Raw genomic sequence first — 27373 nt, 5'->3', positions numbered from 1 at the left:
CACGGTTCCATCCATTACTTGTGGGATATTCTCCTTCCCAACAGGAAGCTGCAAGAGGACAACCCACAGCAGAGCTGTCTATATAGCTCCTCCCCTAACTGCCACCCCCAGTCATTCGACCGAAGACAAGCAAGATAAAAGGAGAAACTATAGGGTGCAGTGGTGACTGTAGTTTAAAAATAAAAAACACCTGCCTTAAAATGACAGGGCGGGCCGTGGACTGGATGCACCACAAGAGAAATACATTTATCAGGTAAGCATAAATTTTGTTTTCTCTTGTAAAGGTGTATCCAGTCCACGGGTTCATCCATTACTTGTGGGATACCAATACCAAAGCTTTAGGACACGGATGAAGGGAGAGACAAGGCAGGCACTTAAACGGAAGGCACCACTGCCTGTAAGACCTTTCTCCCAAAAATAGCCTCAGAGGAAGCAAAAGTATCAAATTTGTAGAATTTAGAAAAAGTATGAAGCGAAGACCAAGTCGCCGCCTTACAAATCTGTTCAACAGAGGCCTCATTTTTAAAAGCCCATGTGGAAGCCACCGCTCTAGTGGAATGAGCTGTAATTCTTTCAGGAGGCTGCTGGCCAGCAGTCTCATAAGCTAAGCGGATTAAGCTTCTCAGCCAAAAAGAAAGAGAAGTTGACAAAGCCTTTTGGCCTCTCCTCTGTCCAGAGTAGACAACAAACAAAGCAGATGTTTGACGAAAATCCTTCGTAGCTTGTAAATAAAACTTTAATGCACGAACTACATCAAGATTGTGTAATAGATGTTCCTTCTTAGAGGAAGGATTAGGACACAATGAAGGAACAACTATCTCTTGATTGATATTCTTATTAGATACCACTTTAGGAAGAAACCCAGGTTTGGTACATAAAACTACCTTATCTGCATGGAAAATCAGATAAGGGGAATCACACTGTAAAGCAGATAACTCCGAAACTCTTCGAGCCGAGGAGATAGCTACTAAAAATAGAACTTTCCAAGATGAAAGTTTAATATCTATGAAATGCAAAGGTTCAAACGGAACCCCTTGAAGAACTTTAAGAACTAAATTTAAACTCCATGGCGGAGCAACAGGTTTAAACACAGGCTTCATTCTAACCAAAGCCTGACAAAACGCCTGAACGGCTGGAACCTCAGCCAGACGTTTGTGCAAAAGAATAGACAGAGCAGAAATCTGTCCCTTTAAGGAACTAGCTGACAATCCCTTCTCCAATCCCTCTTGGAGAAAGGATAATATCCTAGGAATCCTGACTTTACTCCATGAGTAACCCTTGGATTCACACCAATGAAGATATTTACACCATATCTTATGATAGATTTTCCTGGTGACAGGCTTTCGAGCCTGAATTAAGGTATCAATGACCGACTCGGAAAAAACACGCTTTGATAGAATCAAGCGTTCAATCTCCAAGCAGTCAGACGCAGAGAAATTAGATTTGGATGTTTGAAGGGACCTTGAAGTAGAAGGTCCTGCCTTAGCGGCAGAGTCCATGGTGGAAAGGATGACATGTCCACCAGATCTGCGTACCAAGTCCTGCGTGGCCACGCAGGAGCTATCAAATTCACCGAAGCTCTCTCCTGCTTGATCTTGGCAATCAGACGAGGGAGCATAGGAAACGGTGGAAACACATAAGCCAGGCTGAAAGACCAGGGCGCTGCTAGAGCATCTATCAGCGCTGCCTTGGGATCCCTGGACCTGGACCTGTAACGAGGAAGCTTGGCGTTCTGAAGAGACGCCATGAGATCCAGTTCTGGTTTGCCCCATAGTTGAATCAACTGGGCAAATACCTCCGGATGGAGCTCCCACTCCCCCGGATGAAAAGTCTGCCGACTTAGAAAATCCGCCTCCCAGTTCTCTACTCCTGTGATATGGATAGCTGAGAGATGGCAAGAGTGAACCTCTGCCCATAGAATTATCTTTGAAACCTCCAACATTGCCAGGGGGCTCCTTGTTCCCTCCTGATGGTTGATATAGGCTACAGTCGTGATGTTGTCCGACTGAAATCTGATGAACCTGACCGGAGCTAGCTGAGGCCAAGCCTGAAGAGCATTGAATATCGCTCTTAGTTCCAGAATGTTTATCAGAAGGAGGGCCTCCTCCTAAGTCCACGAACCCTGAGCTTTCAGGGAGTTCCAGACTGCACCCCAGCCCAGAAGGCTGGCATCTGTCGTCACTATAGTCCATTCTGGCCTGCGGAAACTCATTCCTCTGGACAGATGGACCCGAGATAGCCACCAGAGAAGAGAATCTCTGGTCTCTTGATCCAGATTTAGTAGAGGGGACAAATCTGTGTCATCCCCATTCCACTGATTGAGCATGCAAAGTTGCAGTGGTCTAAGATGTAGGCGGGCAAACGGAACTATGTCCATTGCCGTTACCATTAAGCCGATTACTTCCATACACTGAGCCACTGATGGCCGAGAAGTGGAATAAAGAGCACGGAAGGAAGTTAGAAGCTTTGACAACCTGACTTCTGACAGAAAAAATTTCATTTCTACTGAATCTATCAGAGTTCCTAGGAAGGAAACTCTTGTGAGAGCGGAGAGAGAACTCTTTCCTTTGTTCACCTTCCATCCGTGAGACCTCAGGAATGCCAGAACAATGTCCGTATGGGACCTGGCGATTTGGAAAGTCGACGCCTGTATCAGAATGTCGTCTAGGTAAGGGGCCACTGCTATGCCCCGCGGCCTTAGAACCGCCAGAAGGGACCCTAGAACCTTCGTAAAAATTCTTGGTGCCGTGGCTAACCCGAAGAGAAGAGCCACAAACTGGTAATGCCTGTCTAGGAAGGCGAACCTGAGAAACTGATGATGATCTCTGTGTATCAGAATGTGTAGATAAGCATCCTTTAAGTCCACGGTAGTCATATATTGACCCTCCTGGATCATAGGTAGGATGTTTCGAATAGTCTCCATCTTGAAGGATGGGAGCCTGAGAAATTTGTTAGATTGGTCTGAAAGTTCCCACTTTTTTGGGAACTATAAACAGATTTGAATAGAAGCCCTGCCCCTGTTCCTCCCTTGGAACTGGGTGGATCACTCCCATAACCAGTAGGTTTTGAAAGCAACGTAAGAATGCCTCTCTCTATATCTGGTTTGCAGATAATTGTGAGAGATGAAATCTCCCCTTTGGAGATGAAGCTTTGAAATCCAGAAGATATCCCTGGGAAACAATCTCCAGAGCCCAGGGATCCTGGACGTCTCTTGCCCAAGCCTGGGCGAAGAGAGAAAGTCTGCCCCCAATAGATCCGGTCCCAGATCGGGGACTACTCCTTCATGCTGTCCTAGAGGCAGCAGCAGGTTTTTTGGCCTGCTTCCCCTTGTTCCAAGCCTGGTTAGGTCTCCAGACTGGCTTGGACTGGGCAAAATATCCCTCTTGTTTTGCAGTAGAGGAAGTTGAAGCTGCGCCACTCTTGAAGTTTCGAAAGGAACGGAAATTAGTCTGTTTGGTCCTTAATTTGTTGGACCCATCCTGGGGAAGGGCGTGGCCTTTTCCTCCAGTAATATAAGAAATGATCTCCTTCAGTCCAGGCCCGAATAGGGTCTGCCCTTTGAAGGGGATGTTGAGAAGTTTAGACTTTGAAGTAACATCAGCTGACCAGGATTTAAGCCATAGCGCCCTACGCGCCTGAATGGCAAAACCTGAATTCTTAGCCGTTAGCTTGGTTAACTGAAAAACGGCGTCCGAAATAAATCAATTGGCTAACTTAAGAGCTTTAAGCCTGTCTAGGATATCATCCAACGGGGTCTCCACCTGTAGAGCCTCCTCAAGAGACTCAAACCAGAAAGCCGCAGCAGCAGTGACTGGGGCAATGCATGCAAGAGGCTGGAGAGTAAAACCTTGTTGTATAAAGATTTTCTTAAGAAAACCCTCTCATTTTTTATCCATTGGATCTAGGAAAGCACAACTGTCCTCAACAGGGATAGTTGAACGCTTAGCTAGAGTAGAGACTGCTCCCTCCACCTTAGGGACCGTCTGCCACGAGTCCCGTGTTGCGGCATCTATAGGAAACATCTTTTTAAAAGCAGGAGGGGGAGAGAACGGTACACCTGGTCTATCCAATTCCTTAGTAATAATTTCTGAAAACCTCTTAGGGATTGGAAAAATGTCAGTGTAAACAGGCACTGCAAAATATTTGTCCATTTTACACAATTTCTCTGGGACTACAATGGTGTCACAGTCATCCAGAGTCGCTAAAAGCTCCCTGAGCAACAAGCGGAGGTGTTCAAGCTTAAATTTAAACGCTGTCATTTCAGAGTCAGACTGAAGTAACGCCTTCCCTGAATCAGAAATGTCACCCACAGATAGAAGCTTTCCTGCTTCGGCTTCTACACATTGTGAGGGTATATCAGACATAGCTACTAAAGCGTCAGAAAGCTCTGTATTTGTTCTAGCCCCAGAGCTGTCTCGCTTTTCTTGTAACCCTGGCAGTTTGGACAATACCTCTGTGAGGGTATGATTCATAACTGCCGCCATGTCTTGTAAGGTAAACACATTGGACGCGCTAAATGTACTTGGCGTCACTTGAGCGGGAGTTATAGGTTCTGACACGTGGGGAGAGCTAGATGGCATAACCTCCCTTTTGTCAGTCTGAGAAACCTCTGGTGATAAATCTTTAAAAGCCATAATATGGTCTTTATAACTTATAGAAAGGTCAGTGCATTTGGTACACATTCTAAGAGGGGGTTCCACAATGGCTTCTAAACATAATGAACAAGGAGTTTCCTCTATGTCAGACATGTTTAACAGACTAGTAATGAGACCAGCAAGCTTGGAAAACACTTTAATAAATGTGAAAAAGCAATTATACAAAAACGGTACTGTGCCTTTAAGAGAAAAAAACTACCACATAAACTGCAAAACAGTGTTTAAAAGTAGTAAACTCTACGAAATGTTTACAGTGTGTATAAAGGACTAAAGCAGCATTGCACCCACTTGCAAATGGATGATTAACCCCTTAGGCCCAAAAACGGATTAGAAAACCGTTAAAACCGTTAATAAACAGTCAAACACACTGCCACAGCTCTGCTGTGGCTCCTACCTGCCCTTAAACACGATTTTGCAGGAAAAAAAAACCCTCTATAGTGGTCCTAGATGCCAGAGGACTCCTTTAGGGAAGCTGGATGTCTCAGTCTGAAAATCAACTGCGCATTTAGAGCGCGAAAATAGGCCCCTCCCACCATGCACTCAATGTCAGAGGGCCTTAAAAAAGTACTCCTAGGAGTAATCTAACTAGCCATGTGGAAAACTAGGCCCCAAATAAAGATTTATCACCCTCAGAGAAAAAACGTTTTTTCTATAAACCATGCAAACGTTTTGACACTAAGTAATATGAGTATTAACATGAATATTACCCTTTTTTGCAAGCATGATCCCAATCGTTGTTAAATCACTGTATCAGGCTTACCTCAAATATACCAGGCACTGTCAGCATTTTCTAGACCTTATCAGCTCTCTAGAAAAAAATATACTGAACATACCTCAAAGCAGGTAATCTGCAGACCGTCCCCCCAACTGAAGATTTCTTTCCATACTCTTCAGTTATGTGTGAGAACAGCAATGGACCTTAGTTACAAACCGCTAAGATCATCAAACCTCCAGGCAGAATTCTTCTTCCAATTTCTGCCCGAGAGTAAAACAGTACAACGCTGGTACCGTTTAAAAATAACAAACTTTTGATTGAAGGTAAAAACTACACTAAGTCACCACATATCTCTTGATACTTCCTTTCTTGTCGAGAGCTGCAAAAGAATGACTGGGGGTGGCAGTTAGGGGAGGAGCTATATAGACAGCTCTGCTGTGGGTGTCCTCTTGCAGCTTCCTGTTGGGAAGGAGAATATCCCACAAGTAATGGATGAACCCGTGGACTGGATACACCTTTACAAGAGAAAAAAAAGCTAGAGCTTTACTATATATATATATATATATACACACATACATATAAATACACACACACATGCAGATGTCTGAATACAGGTAGAAAACCCTTTATTCAAACTACTTGGGACCAGAAAAGGTTTGGATTTCAGAATATCTTGGATTTTGGATTATTATTATGTGTAAAATAAATAGGGAGTGGAACCAAGTGTTAACAACAATATCTTATGCCATTCAGGCAATATTTACATGCTAAAGGTAGTTTTATATCATTCTTAATACTATCAGAAATATAGTACAGTACTGTAATAAGAAAGGTAATATTTTTATTGTTTTAAATAAATATAGACTATTATTTGCATTTTATAACACAAAAAACAAACCAAAGACACAGGCAGAAAAGATTGTTACTTACAGGTAGGGGAAAATAGTAATTTTTGATCGTTTTACTTTTTAAAAAAATAATAATTAAAAAGTTTGGATTTTAGAATAAGTTTGGATCTTGGAATTCCAAATTTGGGGATTTGTACCATTGTTTCTTTCATGATTCAGATAGAGCATTTGGTGGCTGCACATATATGTTCTTAGCTCATCCAATGTGTTCAGCTAGTTCCCAGTAGTGCACTGCTGATTATTTAACAAAGGATACCATATTGGATAACAGACGTAAATTGGAAAGTTGTTTAAAATTGTATGATCTATCTTTATTATAAAAGAAAAAAAAGGGTTTCATGCTCTTTAAAGTTAAAGAAGAAAACCTCAATTAAAAAAAACTCAATTTAAAGGAATAGTCTAGTCAAAATTAAACTCATGATTCAGATAGAGCATGCAATTTTAAGCACCTTTCTAATTTACTCCTATTATCAATTTGTCTTCGTTCTCTTGGTATCTTTATTTGAATGTAAGCTTAGTAGCCGGCCCATTTTACGTTCAGCACCTGGGTAGCACTTGCTGACTGGTGGCTACATTTAGAAACCAATCAGCAAGCACTACCTAGGTGCTGAACCAAAAATGGGCCGGCTCCTATGCTTACATTCTTGCTTTTTCAATGCACTAGTGCCAAATGGTCTCAATGCAGAATGGGATTTGAATCCTTTTATTTGATTAAAATTAAATTAATTTAAATTCTTTAGATATGTGTTAAAATAAGGAATATATATTTTTGTATTGTGTTATTTTTTATGTTTTATTTTTTGTATGTGTTATTTCTTGAAATTTCGATATGATTTATATTGTTTGCAAATAAATGTAGAAGAAAATTGTATGAAAAACATTTTAACTTACTATTTTTAATTGTATTTAATGTTTTACCATTGCACTACCAAACTACAATTAAAAGGAAATGTGCCATTAAGATAACTAGAAGGTGGAGCAGAAAGGGCTATATAAGAGCCAAATAAGTCTGAGCAGTCAGATTGCTTGATAAAGGCGCAAGAATAATGCTGAAACGCCTAGCTAGATACTGTTTCAGACTGTCGATAGAACTTGTGGAGAGTTTGCTTCTAACTCTTTATTAACCGGTTTCCTGATCTGGTAACTGATTAACTGAGGAGGACACGTGCAAAGCCGCACACGTGACATCGCTCGTGGAGACGCTGCAGTAACAGTTCGGAACAACGTCAGCTAAGGAAAAGGTAACAGCCACTGGAGTCAGTGTATTGACCACTTCAGAGGTCAAGTACAGAGCAATGTTTAACCGGGTAAGCCTGTGAATCCTTACATATATCTTCTGAACAAATTGTGTATGCTCTGGATGTATCAGGTGCAATACGTAAACTTTGCTGCATTAAGCCTCAGAATTGGCAGAGAGTGCAGACATATTGGACATTTTTATCATAGTAATATGTATTTTGTGATGTTTTCATTTTGATTTGTGATACATTGTGATGATTTATTGTGCTGTGCCCACAACTATTTTTATTGCAATCAGCAATATAAAAACAAAATATTTCAACTAAATATTTTAAATTTGTGATATTCATTTATATTAACCCTTGCTTGAACAGCGCATCCCTTTTTGTTTTTGGCATTAAAGAAAAAATTATAATAGGAGTAAATTAGAAAGTTGCTTAAAATTGCATGCTCTATCTGAATCATAAAAGTTTTATTTTGACTAGACTATTCCTTTAAACATAAAAAGGATCCATTATTTATTTGGATGATAACGCATTTATTGCTAGGTTTGACTGTTAAAAAGTAAATACATAAGGAAAAAGCGAGAACAGCAGCAACACAAGTTACTTACCTCTTTAAGTACCAGAATTTCTCTGGCCGCACTGAGATACTGTAGCTGATGCGTCACTAAGATGCAAATCTTCTTACGCAGAGCTTGGCAGATACATCTAAAAGGAAATTCGGTTATTATAAAGATCATTCTTAGAAAGTGAGCAGATTAAAAAATATAATTAACAATATACTATGATTAAATAACTACACAGGAATCATAAATGAATGTTTTGTGAAACTATCCTGAAAAAGACCACAGCAAGAAAAGAAAGAATTACAGGACATCACATGACCAGACGCTTGAGATTTACTAATCTAACAACTAGAGTGTTCACTTACATTCCAACATGTCGTCCAAAAATAAGAAACCTTTATGTTTAATGAAGTCTCCAATTTAAAGGGATACTAAACTCAATTTTTTTCTTTCATGACTCAGAGACAGCATGTAATTTAAAACAACTTTCCAATTTACTTCTGTTATCTAATTTGTTTCGTAATCTTGGAATCCTTTTTTTTTTTTTAGGATACCTAGGTAGGCTCAGGAGCTGCTGATTGGTGGTTGCAACACATATGCCTCATGTTATTGGCTCAACCATGTTCATTGCTGTTTTTTCAGAAATGAATACCAAGAAAATGAAGCCATTTAGATAGAGAATACAATTTTAAACAACTTTCCAATTTACTTCTATTATCTAACCCACAAAAGAAAAAAAATTGGGTTTCATGTCCCTTTAATATCTGAATGTTGAATGTGAGCTATATTGTTACATTTGACATAAGGAAAGTTACATTTAATTTGCTAAACAAAAAAAAAAGATTAATATTTGGAATACAAATTAATTCTACTCTCTGGACTGTTTTTGTTCTCGTTTATCAACATATTCATTTTGGCTGAGTTACATAGCAACATAGGTTTAAAAAAGACTCCACGGTTACAACTGTTGAAACAAAAAAAACAGCAAAAAACACAAAGTGATTTCCATATTTTCCCTTAAAGGAAAATCAAAGTGCCAACCAGATATCTCTTTGCATTAACAAGCTACTATAATGTCAATACTAAGAGCTCCATTTACCAAGCTGGCTAAATGTAGCCGCCAATCAGCAAGCGCTACCCAGGTTCTGAACAAAAAATGGACCTGTTCCTAAGCCTACATTTCTGTTTTTTCAAATAAAGATACCAAGAGAACAAAAACACATTAAAGGGATATAAAACGCAATTTTGTTTCTTTCATGATTCAGATAAATCATGCAATTTTAAATAACTTTCAAATGTATCTAATTTGTTTCATTCTCTTTGTATCCTTTGTTGAAAATACCTAGGTAGGCTCCGAAGCTGCTGATTGGTAGCTGCATTTGTCATTAGAAAGAAAATTCCATATCCTTATTGTTCTTACTGGAAAGATCCCATTTTCTGTTGCTGTATGTGAAATCTCCATTCCTTAAACTGATAACATTTGATAGAGGTTTTACCATACGTCTCTCAATGGAATATAAATATTTAATTATGTCTAGAATTTATAAAAAAATAAAGGCCAGTGACTATAATGCACTCTTTGGGGCCTAGTTATCAAGCCGTCAACCTCAAATACGCTGGAATTCCGCAGCGTATTTGTGGCGAGGCTGATTCGCCTTAGTTATCAAAGGCTAGAGACCGGCAAAAGTAGAATTTTGTGACGTAAACTTCGATCCGCCGGACTCAGTCCGACACAGATCGATTCTTAAGTCACTCCAGATGTTCCGCACACAAGTGCGGCACAATCTGACTACTTTTGCTAGTAATCAAAAAACTAGCAGGTACGCTCGGCACTTTTCCGGCCCAGCGTACCTGGTTTTCAAACCGCCGCCCTGGAGGCGGCGGATCCCATAGGAATCAATGGGAGTCTGACCATAGCGAAAGTACAAGTTCGCTGCTGCCCGACATCCCAATGATTTCTATGGGAGATGTCTGCACCTAACACCCTAACATGTACCCCGAGTCTAAACACCCCTAAGCTGTCCCCCCCCTACACCGCCGCAACTAAATAAAGTGTTTACCCCCTAAACCGCCGCTCCCGGAGCCCACCGCAAGCTACTCTATTCATATTAACCCCTAAACCGCCGCTCCCTGAGCCCACCGCAACTATAATAAATGTATTAACCCCTAAACCGCCGCTCCCGGAGCCCACCGCCACCTACATTATACCTAGTAACCCCTATCCTGCCCCCCCTATACCGCCGCCCTCTATAATAAAGTTATTAACCCCTATCCTGCTGATCCCGCACCTCGCCGCAACTAAATAGTTTAACCCCTAAACCGCCGCTCCCAGACCCTGCCGCAACCTATATTAAATTTATTAACCCCTATCCTGCCCCCCACTACACCGCCGCCACTGTAATAAATTTATTAACCCCTAAACCTAAGTCTAACACTAACCCTAACACCCCCTAACTTAAGTATTAATTAAATAAATCTAAATAATATTTCTATTATGAACTAAATTAATCCTATTTAAAACTAAATACTTACCTGTAAAATAAACCCTAATATAGCTACAATATAAATAATAATTATATTGTAGCTATCTTACGATTTATTTTTATTTTACAGGTAACTTTCAATTTATTTTAACTAGGTACAATAGCTATTAAATAGTTATTAACTATTTAATAGCTTACCTAGCTAAAATAAAGAGAAATTTACCTGTAAAATAAAAACTAACCTAAGTTACAATTACACCTAACAATACACTATACTTAAATAAATTATTCCTATTTAAAACTAAATACTTACCTGTAAAAAAAAACCCTAAGATAGCTACAATGTAATTAATAATTACATTGTAGCTATCTTAGGATTTATATTTATTTTACAGGTAACTGTATTTATTTTAGCTAGTTAGAATAGTTATTAAATAGTTATTAACTATTTAATAACTACCTAGCTAAAAGAAATACAAAATTACCTGTAAAATAAATCCTAACCTAAGTTACAATTAAACCTAACACTACACTATCATTAAATTAATTAAATAAATTAACTACAAATAACTACAATTAATTACAATTACATAAACTAACTAAAGTACAAAAAATAAAAAAAGCTAAGTTACAAAAAATAAAAAAAATAAGTTACAAACATTTAAAAAATATTACAACAATTTTAAGCTACTTACACCTAATCTAAGCCCCCTAATAAAATAACAAACCCCCCCAAAATAAAAAAATGCCCTACCCTATTCTAAATTAAAAAAGTTCAAAGCTCTTTTACCTTACCAGCCCTTAAAAGGGCTTTTTGTGGGGCATGCCCCAAAGAATTCAGCTTTTTTGCCTGTAAAAGAAAAATACAACCCCCCCCCCCAACATTAAAACCCACCACCCACATACCCCTAATCTAACCCAAACCCCCTTAAAATAACCTAACACTAATCCCCTGAAGATCATCCTACCTTGAGTCGTCTTCACTCAGCCGAGCAGCGATGGAACCGAAGAGGAGACCCAGAGCGGCAGAAGTTATCCTTCAAGGGGCGCTGAAGAAATCTTCCATCCGATGAAGTGATCCTCCAGTCGGCGCTGAAGAAGTCTTCCATCCGGGCGATGTCATCTTCCAAGCGGCGCTGAAGAAGTCTTCTATCCGGGCAATGCCATCTTCCAAGTGGGGTCTTCAATCTTCATCCCGCCGACATGGAACATCCTTCTTTACCGACGGACTACCGACGAATGAAGGCTCCTTTAAGGGACGTCATCCAAGATGGCATCCCTTCAATTCCGATTGGCTGATAGGATTCTATTAGCCAATCGGAATTAAGGTAGGAAAAATCTGATTGGCTGATTGAATCAGCCAATCAGATTCAAGTTCAATCCGATTGGCTGATCCAATCAGCCAATCAGATTGAGCTCGCATTCTATTGGCTTTTCCGATCAGCTAATAGAATGCAAACTCAATCTGATTGGCTGATTGGATCAGCCAATCGGATTGAACTTCAATCTGATTGGCTGATTCAATCAGCCAATCAGATTTTTCCTACCTTAATTCCGATTGGCTGATAGAATCCTATCAGCCAATCGGAATTGAAGGGACGCCATCTTGGATGACGTCCCTTAAAGGAGCCTTCATTCGTCGGTAGTCCGTCAGTAAAGAAGGATGTTCCGCGTCGGCGGGATGAAGATTGAAGACCCCGCTTGGAAGAGGACATCGCCCGGATAGAAGACTTCTTCAGCGCCGACTGGAGGATCACTTCTTCGGATGGAAGATTTCTTCAGCGCCCCTTGGAGGATAACTTCTGCCGCTCCGGGTCTCCTCTTCGGTTCCATGGCTGCTCGGCTGAGTGAAGACGACTCAAGGTAGGATGATCTTCAGGGGATTAGTGTTAGGTTATTTTAAGGGGGGTTTGGGTTAGATTAGGGGTATGTGGGTGGTGGGTTTTAATGTTGGGGGGGGGTTGTATTTTTCTTTTACAGGCAAAAGAGCTGAATTCTTTGGGGCATGCCCCACAAAAAGCCCTTTTAAGGGCTGGTAAGGTAAAAGAGCTTTGAACTTTTTTAATTTAGAATAGGGTAGGGCATTTTTTTATTTTGGGGGGGTTTGTTATTTTATTAGGGGGCTTAGATTAGGTGTAAGTAGCTTAAAATTTTGAAATATTTTTTAAATGTTTGTAACTTATTTTTTTTATTTTTTGTAACTTAGCTTTTTTTATTTTTTGTACTTTAGTTAGTTTATGTAATTGTATTTAATTGTAGTTATTTGTAGTTAATTTATTTAATTAATTTAATGATAGTGTAGTGTTAGGTTTAATTGTAATTTAGGTTAGGATTTATTTTACAGGTAATTTTGTATTTCTTTTAGCTAGGTAGTTATTAAATAGTTAATAACTATTTAATAACTATTCTAACTAGCTAAAATAAATACAAAGTTACCTGTAAAATAAATATAAATCCTAAAATAGCTACAATGTAATTATTAATGACATTGTAGCTATCTTAGGGTTTATTTTACAGGTAAGTATTTAGTTTTAAATAGGAATAATTTATTTAATGATAGTGTAGTGTTAGGTGTAATTGTAACTTAGGTTAGTTTTTATTTTACAGGTAAATTTCTCTTTATTTTAGCTAGGTAGCTATTAAATAGTTAATAACTATTTAATAGCTATTGTACCTAGTTAAAATAAATTGAAAGTTACCTGTAAAATAAAAATAAATCCTAAGATAGCTACAGTATAATTATTATTTATATTGTAGCTATATTAGGGTTTATTTTAAAGGTAAGTATTTAGTTTTAAATAGGATTAATTTAGTTCATAATAGAAATATTATTTAGATTTATTTAATTAATATTTAAGTTAGGGGGGTGTTAGGGTTAGGGTAAGACTTAGGTTTAGGGGTTAATAAATTTATTACAGTGGCGGCGGTGTAGTGGGGGGCAGGATAGGGGTTAATAAATGTATTATAGGTGGCGACGGTGTGGGGGGGGCAGATTAGGGGTTAATAAATTTAATATAGGTTGCGGCAGGGTCCGGGAGCGGCAGTTCAGGGGTTAAACTATTTATTTAGTTGCGGCGAGGTGCGGGATCAGAAGGATAGGGGTTAATAACTTTATTATAGATGGCTACGGTATAGGGGGGGCAGGATAGGGGTTACTAGGTATAATGTAGGTGGCAGCGGTGTCCGGGAGCAGCGGTTTAGGGGTTAATACATTTATCAGAGTTGCGGCAGGGTCTAGGAGCGGCGGTTTAGGGGTTAATAACTTTATTTAGTTGCGGGGGGCTCCGGTATAGGGGGTAGAACAGTGTAGATAGTGTGGGTGCTTAGTGACAGGCTAGCAATAAAGCTGGGAAAAAGCCGAAGAGCAGCGAGATCGGATGAGGGATAACTCTCACAGTCCGCTGCTCATCGCCCCGTACTTGGTGCGCGGCTTTTTGACAGCTTTATTTGATAACTTAGGCGAAATTTTTCAGGTCCGCGGCGGCGATGTGAGGCGAGCTTAGGCGGGCGTATTGGGCCGGCGAAGGCAGGAAAGTTGACACGTTGATAACTACCCCCCTTTGACTTCACCATCCTAGTCTGCTGTCCTATCCTAGTCAATCTCATGTATAGTTTGGTTAATTGTGCCATAAGTATTCTTCACTAAAGTACAGCACTATGAAATGAGTACAAGCTGTGCATGTGAGGATATTCTTCACTAAAGTATGGCACTATAAAATTAGTATAAGCTGTGTATGTGAGGAAGTTACATGCAGAAATGTAGTACCATAAATAGTTATTCTTTACTCACATCTTTTTCTCCTAATGTATGTAATATTAAAGAACTGTGTTTTAGCTATTGGTTGTTTGTTTATTATTTTTTATTTGCTGCTTTAATATTACCAAAGATTTTCTGTATTTGCCTTCAGTAAAACTAGATTATAAAATAAATTCCTGAGCAGATGAAAAATATACCTGATAGCAATTTGTCACATTTCTGATACCCACAATAGCCTGTAGGGTATTTGCTACAAAAAGGTTGAAAAACAATGCTCTACAGCATATAGTCCGTAAACACAAATACAGATGTCATCTAGACAGGTGAAATGTGAGGTATATGAAAGAGGTTATCCTTTCAAAAGAATTAGCTTAAAGATAAAAAGCCTCATCTTACAATATACTTTCAGGGCCACACACTGGATATACACTAATAAAAGTTGCTAATCAAGACGCCTGAATTAAAACCATTGTACGTGTATTTGAATGCAAAGTTCATAAAAAACCTATACAAAAACACATTTTTATGGCGTAGCACAAAAAAGAAAATTGTTCCATTTCCAAAGGACTTTTGACAGATTCAAGATAGTGAAATATTTGAATCGTCTGTTGCCTTACATTTTGACTTGATAAAAAAAACCTAGATGACAAACTGCTATGCCTTAATTTAACTGCTTTGTTTGACACATTTCATGTGCAAATTCTAACAGTATTGCTGAACCGATAAACGTTTCATGTCCTAGGGCCTCAGTGGGTAACAAATGTGTTCTGTATAGTGAATACGTTTCACGGGATAATCAAGGCATTGAGCATCAGTGCAGTTTGTGGGAGAATGAGAGGGAGACGAATCATCAAAGTAACTTTCTGAACATTGTCATAAAGATACAAAATCATCTGTCTGTGTTAAGGAAACAAATGTCTGAATTTATTTAGATAACAGACTTGTTTAAAGGGAAAAAAACAAAACATCAAAGATGGTAACAGAAATTGTCACCTACGGCAAACTTCATGAAACAAACAGCAAACCAAACAAATAGAAGGTTGTGATTAAAAGAGAGTCCTAAACAGATTAATTCTCCAAGTTAGATTTTATATATGTACTGAAGGATTATACAATCCTGTTCTTTAGTCACAGTCAAGTATATTGCATAGCTCTGTACAAAGGCTTAGTATTTATATAGGGTATTGCAATACACAGAACAAAGCAAAAATGAATCTTAGAAGTGTTTTTCTTTAACCACTTGGCTGCCAGAGAGGGAATAAACAAATTGCTATGTCATTTGTTGTAGGCTACTCCAGCAGTCAGTGGCTTAAAGGGACATTACATTTAGATTGTTACTCCTTATAAAAAATTAAAACTAACAAAATCTTAGTAAATACTTTCATAGTTTATTTTGCTGATTTTGTCTGCTTTATTAAACTCTTGATGTTTTCCCCACTGCCCACAGAGACTGTAATGAAACTTGAAAGATAAAAAAATCTTAAACCTGCAACATTTTACAGAGTGACTGTCTAATCAGTGTGGGGGCTTATTTTAGCTGTCCCTAATTGGACACATAAGAGAAGGAACTCTTAACAATACTAAATAGGCATTTGAGAATATGTCACTGGATTGCAAAACAATGTAAATCCTGTTAACAACACAACAGTTCTAAATACTATTTTGTACATACAGATGTAGTAATTATTGATGTTGAAAAATAATTTAAATGTCCCTTTAAGCAATTATTCTGGTTACTCTTTGAAAGTCCTTAAAACCTAGAAAATCTTGCGTGTGATAGGGAAAATATGTTACTAATCAGTCATTTTGAATGTGTAATGAATGAAAAATCAGACCGCATACTTTTCAAACAAGTGCCTTCCAACTTCTGCATCCACTGCACTAAGAGGATCATCCAGAAGATATATGTCTGCATCCTGGTAAACAGCTCTATACATGTGAAAGAACAAAGAAACAGCTTGAGAAAAAATAATATATGAGCATATAGGGAAAAAATAAATATATATATATATATATATATATATATATATATACTCCCAGCCTTGACAGTTTGTTTGCATGTTTACAATGTATGTATGTACTATACAGATGCCTGAATCAATATATATATATATATATATATATATATATATAATAGGGCATGTCATTTTAAACAACTTTCCAAATTACTTTTATCAACAATTTTGCATTGTTCTCTTGGTATTCTAGTTGAAAGCAAACCTAGGAAGGTGCATATGATAATTTCGAAGCCCTTGAAGACCGCCTCTATTTTATTTACTTTTCACAGCAGGGGAGAGCAAGCTCATGTAGACCATATAGATAGCATTGTGAGCACGCCCGTGGCTAGTGAAAGACACTGCACTAAATGGCTCAAATGCAAGTCAATAGATAATAACTAAAAGTCATGTGATTAGGGGCGGTCAGAAGATGCTTAGATACAAGTTAGTCACAGAAGTAAAAAGTGTATTAATATAATAGTGTTGGTTTTGCAAAACTGGGGAATGGGTAATAAAGGGATTATCTATCTTTTTAAACAACAAAAATTCTGGTGTTGACTGTCGCTTTAAAGTTTAAATGGTCTAACATAACAGCAGGCATCTGCCACATATGGAACCAGAGCGCTATCGGTGCTCCGGTTCCATATGAGGGCAGATGCCTGATCGTTACTTACGGTGACACTATACTATAGAAAATAATTTTAATAATACAAATATAATTTAAAAAATAAAAAATTAAAACAAAAAAAATGTTTTATAGGTACTGGCAGACAGCTGCCAGTAGCTAAGATGGCAGCAATAGTTAGAGGGGGAGGGATTAGGGAGGTTGGAGGGTTTGGGGGAACAGTGACAACATAACAACAGGCAAGGGTCAATGATAAAACTATATGGGCAGCTCTCATGGAAAGTGGCAACTGTTGCTTTTTTCATCTTTCTGCTGTTTTGCTGCTGCATTTTTTTTTTTAAGTCTGAATCTTATTTTCCTACTCTCTCAGTAACAATTACAGCTCGAGTGGGAACTAGGCTTTATTCATTTTTATACATAATTCCATGAATTGTTCTACTAGTAGATGAACCTGTATCAGAATTGCATTAAACCACATTAAACATTACAAAGTAGGACTTTTAATGATCCTTTTATAGAAAAACTGCTTTCTCATGTCCCTCATTTTCCTGCTACATTTCACCCCAAGAGATTTTCATGTTAGAACAATATTAACGGAAGGTGATACCTTGCTAAATTCACACGTGCTTTCTGACCACCACTCAATGTTACACCTCGGTCTCCTATCGTAGTCAGATCCCCATCATCTAACTGCAGCATATCCTATTACAAAATATATGGAAAGATAAAAAGTACATTATTATTGTAAATAGCCAATACTGAACATTATTTGTAAGTTAATCATAACGTTTCTTTATATGCCATTTATGCATATAGTGAAAATTAGAGCTTACCTTTTTAAGAGCGCATACCCTCAGAACGCGCTCATATTTCTCTTGGACATATTCTTTCCCAAATAATATGTTACTTCTGACGGTGCCTGAAAATACCCATGGCTGCTGCGAAACATAACCAACTTTTCCACGAACATCCACAAAACCCTTATATTTAGGAAGTTCACCAAGAACTGCACTCAGAAAGGATGACTGTAAACATGAAACAAATAAGGAGGTATTACAAGCACATTCATCAATAGTGATATATAATCTCTCTCTCCATTGAGAAACAGAGAACAAGTGTGCTAACATAAAACAAAACAATGCTAAAATAGACTATATTGTCTAGTAGTTGAAAAAACATAATTTATGCTTACCTGATAAATTTATTTATGTAGTAGTGTATCCAGTCCACGGATCATCCATTACTTGTGGGATATTCTCCTTCCCAAAAGGAAGTTGCAAGAGGATCACCCACAGCAGAGCTGCTATATAGCTCCTCCCCTCACTGCCATATCCAGTCATTCGACCGAAACAAGCCGAGAAAGGAGAAACCATAGGGTGCAGTGGTGACTGTAGTTTAATTAAAATTTAGACCTGCCTGAAAAGGACAGGGCGGGCAGTGGACTGGATACACTACAAGAGAAATAAATTTATCAGGTAAGCATAAATTATGCTTTCTCTTGTTAAGTGTATCCAGTCCACCAATCATCCATTACTTGTGGGATACCAGTACCAAAGCTAAAGTACACGGATGATGGGAGGGATAAGGCAGGAACTTAAACGGAAGGAACCACTGCCTGTAGAACCTTTCTCCCAAAAACAGCCTCAGAAGAAGCAAAAGTATCAAATTTGTAAAATTTGGAAAAAGTATGAAGGGAAGACCAAGTTGCAGCCTTGCAAATCTGTTCAACAGAGGCCTCATTTTTAAAGGCCCAGGTGGAAGCCACAGCTCTAGTAAAATGAGCTGTAATCCTTTCAGGAGGCTGCTGTCCAGCAGTCTCATAGGCTAAATGGATTATACTCCGAAGCCAAAAAGAAAGAGAGGTTGCCGAGGCCTTCTGACCTCTCCTCTGTCCAGAGTAAACAACAAACAGGTTAGATGTTTGGCGAAAATCTTTAGTAGCCTGTAAGTAAAACTTCAAGGCACGGACTACGTCTAGATTATGCAAAAGACGTTCCTTCTTTGAAGAAGGATTAGGACATAATGATGGAACAACAATCTCTTGATTGATATTCTTGTTAGAAACCACCTTAGGTAAAAACCCAGGTTTTGTACGCAGAACAACTTTATCTGAATGAAAGATCAGATAAGGAGAATCACAATGTAAGGCAGATAACTCTGAGACTCTTCGAGCCGAGGAAATAGCCATCAGAAAAAGAACTTTCCATGAAAGAAGTTTGATATCAATAGAATGATGGGGTTCAAACGGAACCCCTTGAAGAACTTTAAAAACCAAGTTTAAGCTCCATGGAGGATCAACAGGTTTAAACACAGGCTTAATTCTAACTAAAGCCTGACAAAATGCCTGAACGTCTGGAACTTCTGCCAGACGCTTGTGTAAAAGAATAGATAGAGCAGAAATCTGTCTCTTTAAAGAACTAGCTGATAATCCTTTGTCCAAACCCTCTTGGAGGAAGGACAATATCCTTGGAATCCTAACCCTACTCCATTAGTAATTCTTGGATTCACACCAATGAAGATATTTACGCCATATCTTGTGGTAAATTTTCCTGGTGACAGGCTTTCGTGCCTGTATTAAGGTATCAATTACTGACTCGGAGAAGCCACGCTTTGATAGGATCAAGCGTTCAATCTCCATGCAGTCAGTCTCAGAGAAAGTAGATTTGGATGATTGAAAGGACCTTGTATTAGAAGGTCTTGTCTCAGAGGCAGAGTCCATGGTGGAAAGGATGACATGTCCACTAGGTCTGCATACCAGGTCCTGCGTGGCCACGCAGGCGCTATCAATATCACCGATGCTCTTTCCTGTTTGATTTTGGCAATCAGACGAGGGAGCAGAGGAAACGGTGGAAACACATAAGCCAGGTTGAAGAACCAAGGCGCTGCTAGAGCATCTATCAGTGCCGCTTCTGGGTCCCTGGACCTGGATCCGTAACAAGGAAGCTTGGCGTTCTGGCGAGACGCCATGAGATCCAATTCTGGTTTGCCCCAACGGAGAACCAATTGAGCAAACACCTCCGGATGGAGTTCCCATTCCCCCGGATGAAAAGTCTGATGACTTAGAAAATCCGCCTCCCAGTTCTCAACACCTGGGATATGGATCACTGACAGGTGACAAGAGTGAGTCTCTGCCCAGCAAATTATCTTGGAGACTTCTGACATCGCTAGGGAACTACTGGTTCCCCCTTGATGGTTGATGTAAGCCACAGTCGTGATGTTGTCCGACTGAAATCTGATGAACCTCAGTGTTGCTAGCTGAGGCCAAGCCAGAAGAGCATTGAATATTGCTCTTAACTCCAGAATATTTATTGGGAGGAGTTTCTTCTCCTGAGTCCATGAACCCTGAGCCTTCAGGGAGTTCCAGACTGCACCCCAACCTAGAAGGCTGGCATCTGTTGTTACAATTGTCCAACCTGGTCTGCGAAAGGTCATACCCTTGGACAGATGGGCCCGAGATAACCACCAGAGAAGAGAATCTCTGGTTTCCTGATCCAGATTTAGTAGAGGGGACTAATCTGTGTAATCCCCATTCCACTGACTGAGCATGCATAATTGCAGCGGTCTGAGATGCAGGCGCGCGAATGGCACTATGTCCATCGCCGCTACCATTAAGCCGATTACTTCCATGCACTGAGCCACCGTGGGGCGCGGAATGGAGTGAAGAACACGGCAAGCATTTAGAAGTTTTGATAACCTGGACTCCGTCAGGTAAATTTTCATTTCTACAGAATCTATTAGAGTCCCTAGGAAGGAAACCCTCGTGAGAGGAGATAGAGAACTCTTTTCTTCGTTCACTTTCCACCCATGCGACCTCAGGAATGCCAGAACTATCTCTGTATGAGATTTGGCAATTTGAAAGCTTGACGCCTGTATCAGGATATCGTCCAGGTAAGGAGCCACCGCTATGCCTCGCGGTCTTAGGACCGCCAGAAGTGAGTCCAGAACCTTTGTAAAAATTATTGGGGCTGTAGCCAACCGGAATGGAAGAGCTACAAATTGGTAATGCCTGTCTAGAAAGGCAAACCTCAGGAACTGATGATGATTCTTGTGAATCGGAATGTGAAGGTAGGCATCCTTTAAGTCCACTGTGGTCATGTACTGACCCTCTTGGATCATGGGTAAAATGGTTTGAATAGTTTCCATCTTGAATGACGGAACTCTGAGGAATTCGTTTAGGATCTTTAAATCCAAAATTGGTCTGAAGGTTCCCTCTTTTTTGGGAACCACAAACAGATTTGAATAAATCCCCTGTCCTTGTTCCGCCTGCGGAACTGGATGGATCACTCCCATTACAAGGAGATCTTGTACGCAGCTTAGGAATGCCTCTTCCTCTATCTGGTTTGCAGATAATCTTGAAAGGTGAAATCTCCCTTGTGGAGGAGAAGCTTTGAAGTCCAGAAGATATCCCTGAGATATGATCTCCAACGCCCAGGGATCCTGAACATCTCTTGCCCACGCCTGGGCGAAGAGAGAGAGTCTGCCCCCTACTAGATCCGTTGTCGGATAGGGGGCTGCTCCTTCATGCTGTCTTAGAGGCAGCAGCAGGCTTTCTGGTCTGCTTGCCCTTGTTCCAGGACTGGTTAGGTTTCCAGGCCTGCTTGGATTGAGCAAAAGTTCCCTCTTGTTTTGAAGCAGAGGAAGATGATGCTGCACCTGCCTTGAAATTTCGAAAGGCACGAAAATTAGACTGTTTGGCCTTTGATTTGGCCCTGTCCTCAGGAAGGGTATGACCCTTACCTCCAGTAATGTCAGCAATAATTTCTTTCAAACCAGGCCCGAATAAGGTCTGCCCCTTGAAAGGAATGTTGAGTAATTTAGACTTTGAAGTCACATCAGCTGACCAGGATTTGAGCCATAGCGCCCTACACGCCTGGATGGCGAATCCGGAATTCTTAGCCTTTAGTTTAGTCAAATGAACAATGGCATCAGAAACAAATGAGTTAGCTAGCTTAAGAGTTCTAAGCTTGTCAACAATTTCAGTCAATGGAGCTGTATGGATGGCCTCTTCCAGGGCCTCAAACCAGAATGCCGCCGCAGCAGTTTTTATCCATTGGATCTGAAAAAGCACAACTGTCCTCAACCGGGATAGTGGTACGCTTTGCTAAAGTAGAAACTGCTCCCTCCACCTTAGGGACAGTCTGACAGAAGTCCCGTGTAGTGGCATCTATTGGAAACATTTTTCTAAATATAGAAGGTGGGGAAAAGGGCACACCGGGCCTATCCCACTCCTTACTAATAATTTCTGTAAGCCTTTTAGGTATTGGAAAAACATCAGTACTCAATGGCACTGCATAGTATTTATCCAGCCTACACAATTTCTCTGGCACTGCAATTGTGTCACAGTCATTCAGAGCAGCTAATACCTCCCCAAGCAATACACAGAGGTTCTCAAGCTTAAATTTAAAATTAGAAATCTCTAAATCAGGTCTCCCCGATTCAGAGACGTCACCCACAGACTGAAGCTCTCCGTCCTCAGGTTCTGCATATTGTGACGCAGTATCAGACATGGCTCTTACAGCATCTACACGCTCTGTATCTCGTCTAACCCCAAAGCTATCGCGCTTGCCTCTCAATTCAGGCAATCTGGATAATACCTCTGACAGGGTATTATTCATGATTGCAGCCATGTCCTGCAAAGTAATCGCTATGGGCGTCCCTGATGTACTTGGCGCCATATTAGCGTGCGTCCCTTGAGCGGGAGGCGAAGGGTCCGACACGTGGGGAGAGTTAGTCGGCATAACTTCCCCCTCGACAGACCCCTCTGGTGACAATTCTTTTATAGCTAAAGACTGATCTTTACTGTTTAAGGTGAAATCAATACATTTAGTACACATTCTCCTATGGGGCTCCACCATGGCTTTTAAACATAATGAACAAGTATCCTCTGTTTCAGACATGTTTGTACAGACTAGCAATGAGACTAGCAAGCTTGGAAAACACTTTAAAGCAAGTTAACAAGCAATATAAAAAACGTTACTGTGCCTTTAAGAGAAACAAATTTTGACAAAATTTGAAATAACAGTGAAAAAAGGCAGTTACACTAACAAAATTTTTACAGTGTATGTAACAAGTCAGCAGAGCATTGCACCCACTTGCAAATGGATGATTAACCCCTAATAACAAAAACAGAATAATAAATGACAAAAACGTTTTTTTAAACACAGTCACAACAACTGCCACAGTCTACTGTGATTGTTACCCTCCTCAAACACGACTTTGAAGCCTTTTGAGCCCTTCAGAGATGTCCTGTATCATGCAGAGGGAAGCTGAATGTCTCTGTCAGTATTTTTATCTGCACAGAAAAGCACTAAAATAGGCCCTTCCCACTCATATTGCAACAGTAGAAAGCTTCAGGAAACTGTTTCTAGGCAAAAATCAAGCCAGCCATGTGGAAAAAATCTAGGCCCCAATAAGTTTTGTCACCAAACATATATAAAAACGATTAACATGCCAGCAAACGTTTTATATTACACTTTTATAAGAGTATGTATCTCTGTTAATAAGCCTGATACCAGTCGCTATCACTGCATTTAAGGCTTAACTTACATTAATCCGGTATCAGCAGCATTTTTCTAGCAAATTCCATCCCTAGAAATATATTAACTGCACATACCTTATTGCAGGAAAACCTGCACGCCATTCTCCCTCTGAAGTTACCTCACTCCTCAGAATATGTGAGAACGGCAGTGGATCTTAGTTACTTCTGCTAAGATCATAGAAATCACAGGCAGATTCTTCTTCTAATGCTGCCTGAGATGAAACAGTACACTCCGGTACCATTTAAAAATAACAAACTTTTGATTGAAGTTAAAAAACTAACTATAATACACCACTCTCCTCTTACTACGTCCATCTTTGTTGAGAGTTGCAAGAGAATGACTGGATATGGCAGTGAGGGGAGGAGCTATATAGCAGCTCTGCTGTGGGTGATCCTCTTGCAACTTCCTGTTGGAAAGGAGAATATCCCACAAGTAATGGATGATCGGTGGACTGGATACACTTAACAAGAGAAAACTGAGCTGTGGTTGCTAATATATGGTTTAAAATTCCATATTTTAAGAATGCTCACTAGAAGTAAACAACTGAAAATGGTAATGAAGATATGCCAGACCTTCCAACTGTCCCTATTTGAGAGGACAATCCCTGATTCAAAGCTTTATCCCATTGTCCCTCTGAGGCAGTGATATGTTCCTATTTGTAGGATCTCCCTTAGCCCCACCAATGGAGCACCCAGATACACCTACAAACTTGCCCTATAACCAATCATAAACCCACCTCTCCTAACACAGCTCCACCCACAAAAAGGTGACAGGCCCCATCAATCTCCAGAGACCCTGATACCCAGCCATAAATATTGTGAGGTATGGAAGCTGTATTTGGTAACTGAGGATTGTGGGAACTGTAGTCTCAAAAATTGGCCTGTGTGGTGCTATATTGCATACAAAGAAGTACTTTTACATGTACTGTAGGCTGAACTCTGGGGTTCATGTCTCATTTAACACAGGGTAGAACTGTGCATTTAAGTCAAATGAGCCAATCTAAATAAAGGTGAGTGTTAAATAAAACATGCAGGAAAAAAACTGACAGCGTCTTATTTAGTTTAGTTTTAAGATGTACAAACATTAAGTTCCAAATCTTAAAAGGTCAGTATATACTTTGAGATTGATATATACCATTTTTAAATATACCTAGTAAAAAACTTAGGCCTAGATTTAGAGTTGGGCGGTAGCCGTCAAAACCAGCGTTAGAGGCTCCTAACGCTGGTTTTTACCGCCCGCTGGTATTTGGAGTCAGTCAGGAAAGGGTCTAACGCTCACTTTGCAGCCGCGACTTTTCCATACCACAGATCCCCCTACGCCATTTGCGTATCCTATCGTTTCAATGGGATCTTTCTAATGCCGGTATTTAGAGTCTTGGCTGAAGTGAGCGTTAGAAATCTAACGACAAGTCAGTAGTTAAGAGCTTTCTGGGCTAACGCCGGTTTATAAAGCTCTTAACTACTGTGCTCTAAAGTACACTAACACCCATAAACTACCTATGTACCCCTAAACCGAGGTCCCCCCACATCGCCGCCACTCTATTAAAATTTTTTAACCCCTAATCTGCCGCTACGTACACCACCGCCACCTACATTATCCCTATGTACCCCTAATCTGCTGCCCCTAATACCGCCGACCCCTACATAATATTTATTAACCCCTAATCTGCCGTCCCCGCTATCGCTGACACCTGCATATTTTTTTTAACCCCTAATCTGCCGCTCCGTACACCGCCGCCACCTACATTATCCCTATGTAACCCTAATCTGCTGCCCCTAATACCGCCGACCCCTACATAATATTTATTAACCCCTAATCTGCCGTCCCCGCTATCGCTGACACCTGCATATTTTTTTTAACCCCTAATCTGCCGCTCCGTACACCGCCGCAACCTACATTATACCTATGTACCCCTAATCTGCTGCCCCTAACACAGCTGACCCCTATATTATATTTATTAACCCCTAATCTGCCGCCCCCAACGTCGCCTCTACCTACCTACAATTATTAACCCCTAATCTGCCGACCGGACCACACCGCTACTATAATAAATGTATTAACCCCTAAAGCTAAGTCTAACCCTAACACCCCCCTAAGTTAAATATAATTTAAATCTAACGAAATTAATTAACTCTTATTAAATAAATTATTCCTATTTAAAGCTAAATACTTACCTGTAAAATAAACCCTAATATAGCTACAATATAAATTATAATTATATTGTAGCTATTTTAGGATTTATATTTATTTTACAGGCAACTTTGCAATTATTTTAACCAGGTACAATAGCTATTAAATAGTTAAGAACTATTTAATAGCTAAAATAGTTAAAATAATTACAAAATTACCTGTAAAATAAATCCTAACCTAAGTTACAATTAAACCTAACACTACACTATCAATAAATTAATTAAATACAATACCTACAAATAACTACAATTAAATAAACTAACTAAAGTACAAAAAATAAAAAAGAACTAAGTTACAAAAAATAAAAAAATATTTACAAACATTAGAAAAATATTACAACAATTTTAAACTAATTACACCTACTCTAAGCCCCCTAATAAAATAACAAAGACCCCCAAAATAAAAAAATGCCCTACCCTATTCTAAATTTAAAAAGTTCAAAGCTCTTTTACCTTACCAGCCCTGAAAAGGGCCATTTGCGGGGCATGCCCCAAATAATTCAGCTCTTTTGACTGTAAAAAAAACATACAATACCCCCCCCCCCCAACATTACAACCCACCACCCACCTGAAGATCTTCCTACCTTATCTTCACCATGCCAGGTTCACCGATCCATCCTCCAAAGTCTTGATCCAAGCCTCCGAAGACTTCATTCTATCCGGGAAGAAGAGGAGATCCGGACCGGCAACGATCTTGATCCAAGCGGCATCTTCTATCTTCATCCGATGACGAACGGCTCCATCTTGAAGAACTCCAGCGCGGATTGATCTTCTTCCGACGTCCAACTGAAGAATGAAGGTTCCTTTAAGGGACGTCATCCAAGATGGCGTCCCTCGAATTCCGATTGGCTGATAGGATTCTATCAGCCAATCGGAATTAAGGTAGGAAAATTCTGATTGGCTGATGGAATCAGCCAATCAGATTCAAGTTTAATCCGATTGGCTGATTGGATCAGCCAATCAGATTGAGCTTGCATTCTATTGGCTGTTCCGATCAGCCAATAGAATGTGAGCTCAATCTGATTGGCTGATCCAATCAGCCCATCGGATTGAACTTGAATCTGATTGGCTGATTCCATCAGCCAATCAGAATTTTCCTACCTTAATTACGATTGGCTGATAGAATCCTATCAGCCAATCGGAATTCGAGGGACGCCATCTTGGATGACGTCCCTTAAAGGAACCTTCATTCTTCAGTTGGACGTCGGAAGAAGAAGATGGATCCGCGCTGGAGGTCTTCAAGATGGAGCCGTTCGTCATCGGATGAAGATAGAAGATGCCGCTTGGATCAAGATGGTTGCCGGTCTGGATCTCCTCTTCTTCCCGGATAGGATGAAGACTTCGGAGGCTTGGATCAAGACTTCGGAGGACGGATCGGTGAACCTGGCATGGTGAAGATAAGGTAGGAAGATCTTCAGGGGCTTAGTGTTAGGTTTATTTAAGGGGTGTTTGGGTTAGAATAGGGGTATGTGGGTGGTGGGTTGTAATGTTGGGGGCGGGGTATTGTATGTTTTTTTTTACAGGCAAAAGAGCTGAATTATTTGGGGCATGCCCCGCAAATTACCCTTTTCAGGGCTGGTAAGGTAAAAGAGCTTTGAACTTTTTTAATTTAGAATAGGGTAGGGCATTTTTTTATTTTGGGGGTCTTTGTTATTTTATTAGGGGGCTTAGAGTAGGTGTAATTAGTTTAAAATTGTT

The 27373-nt window shown here is 39.8% G+C and overlaps 1 protein-coding gene across 1 annotated transcript in view; it reads right to left on the bottom strand.

Annotated features, from left to right (window-relative positions):
• Positions 1 to 27373, bottom strand: part of ABCC4 (ATP binding cassette subfamily C member 4) — a 994138-nt gene that overhangs the window by 549551 nt on the left and 417214 nt on the right. The window contains exons 11-14 of the mRNA XM_053707839.1: positions 17781 to 17972; positions 17555 to 17649; positions 16168 to 16254; positions 8131 to 8227 (exon numbers count right to left, since the gene is read on the bottom strand). Coding sequence (XP_053563814.1) covers positions 8131 to 8227; positions 16168 to 16254; positions 17555 to 17649; positions 17781 to 17972 — 471 coding nt within the window. The remainder of the gene's footprint in view (positions 1 to 8130; positions 8228 to 16167; positions 16255 to 17554; positions 17650 to 17780; positions 17973 to 27373) is intronic.

Source organism: Bombina bombina, chromosome 3 (genome assembly GCF_027579735.1).
Source record: "Bombina bombina isolate aBomBom1 chromosome 3, aBomBom1.pri, whole genome shotgun sequence".
NCBI lineage: Eukaryota > Metazoa > Chordata > Amphibia > Anura > Bombinatoridae > Bombina > Bombina bombina.
The sequence above is the reverse complement of the archived record's forward strand: the minus strand, read 5'-3'. Positions and strand labels throughout refer to the sequence as shown.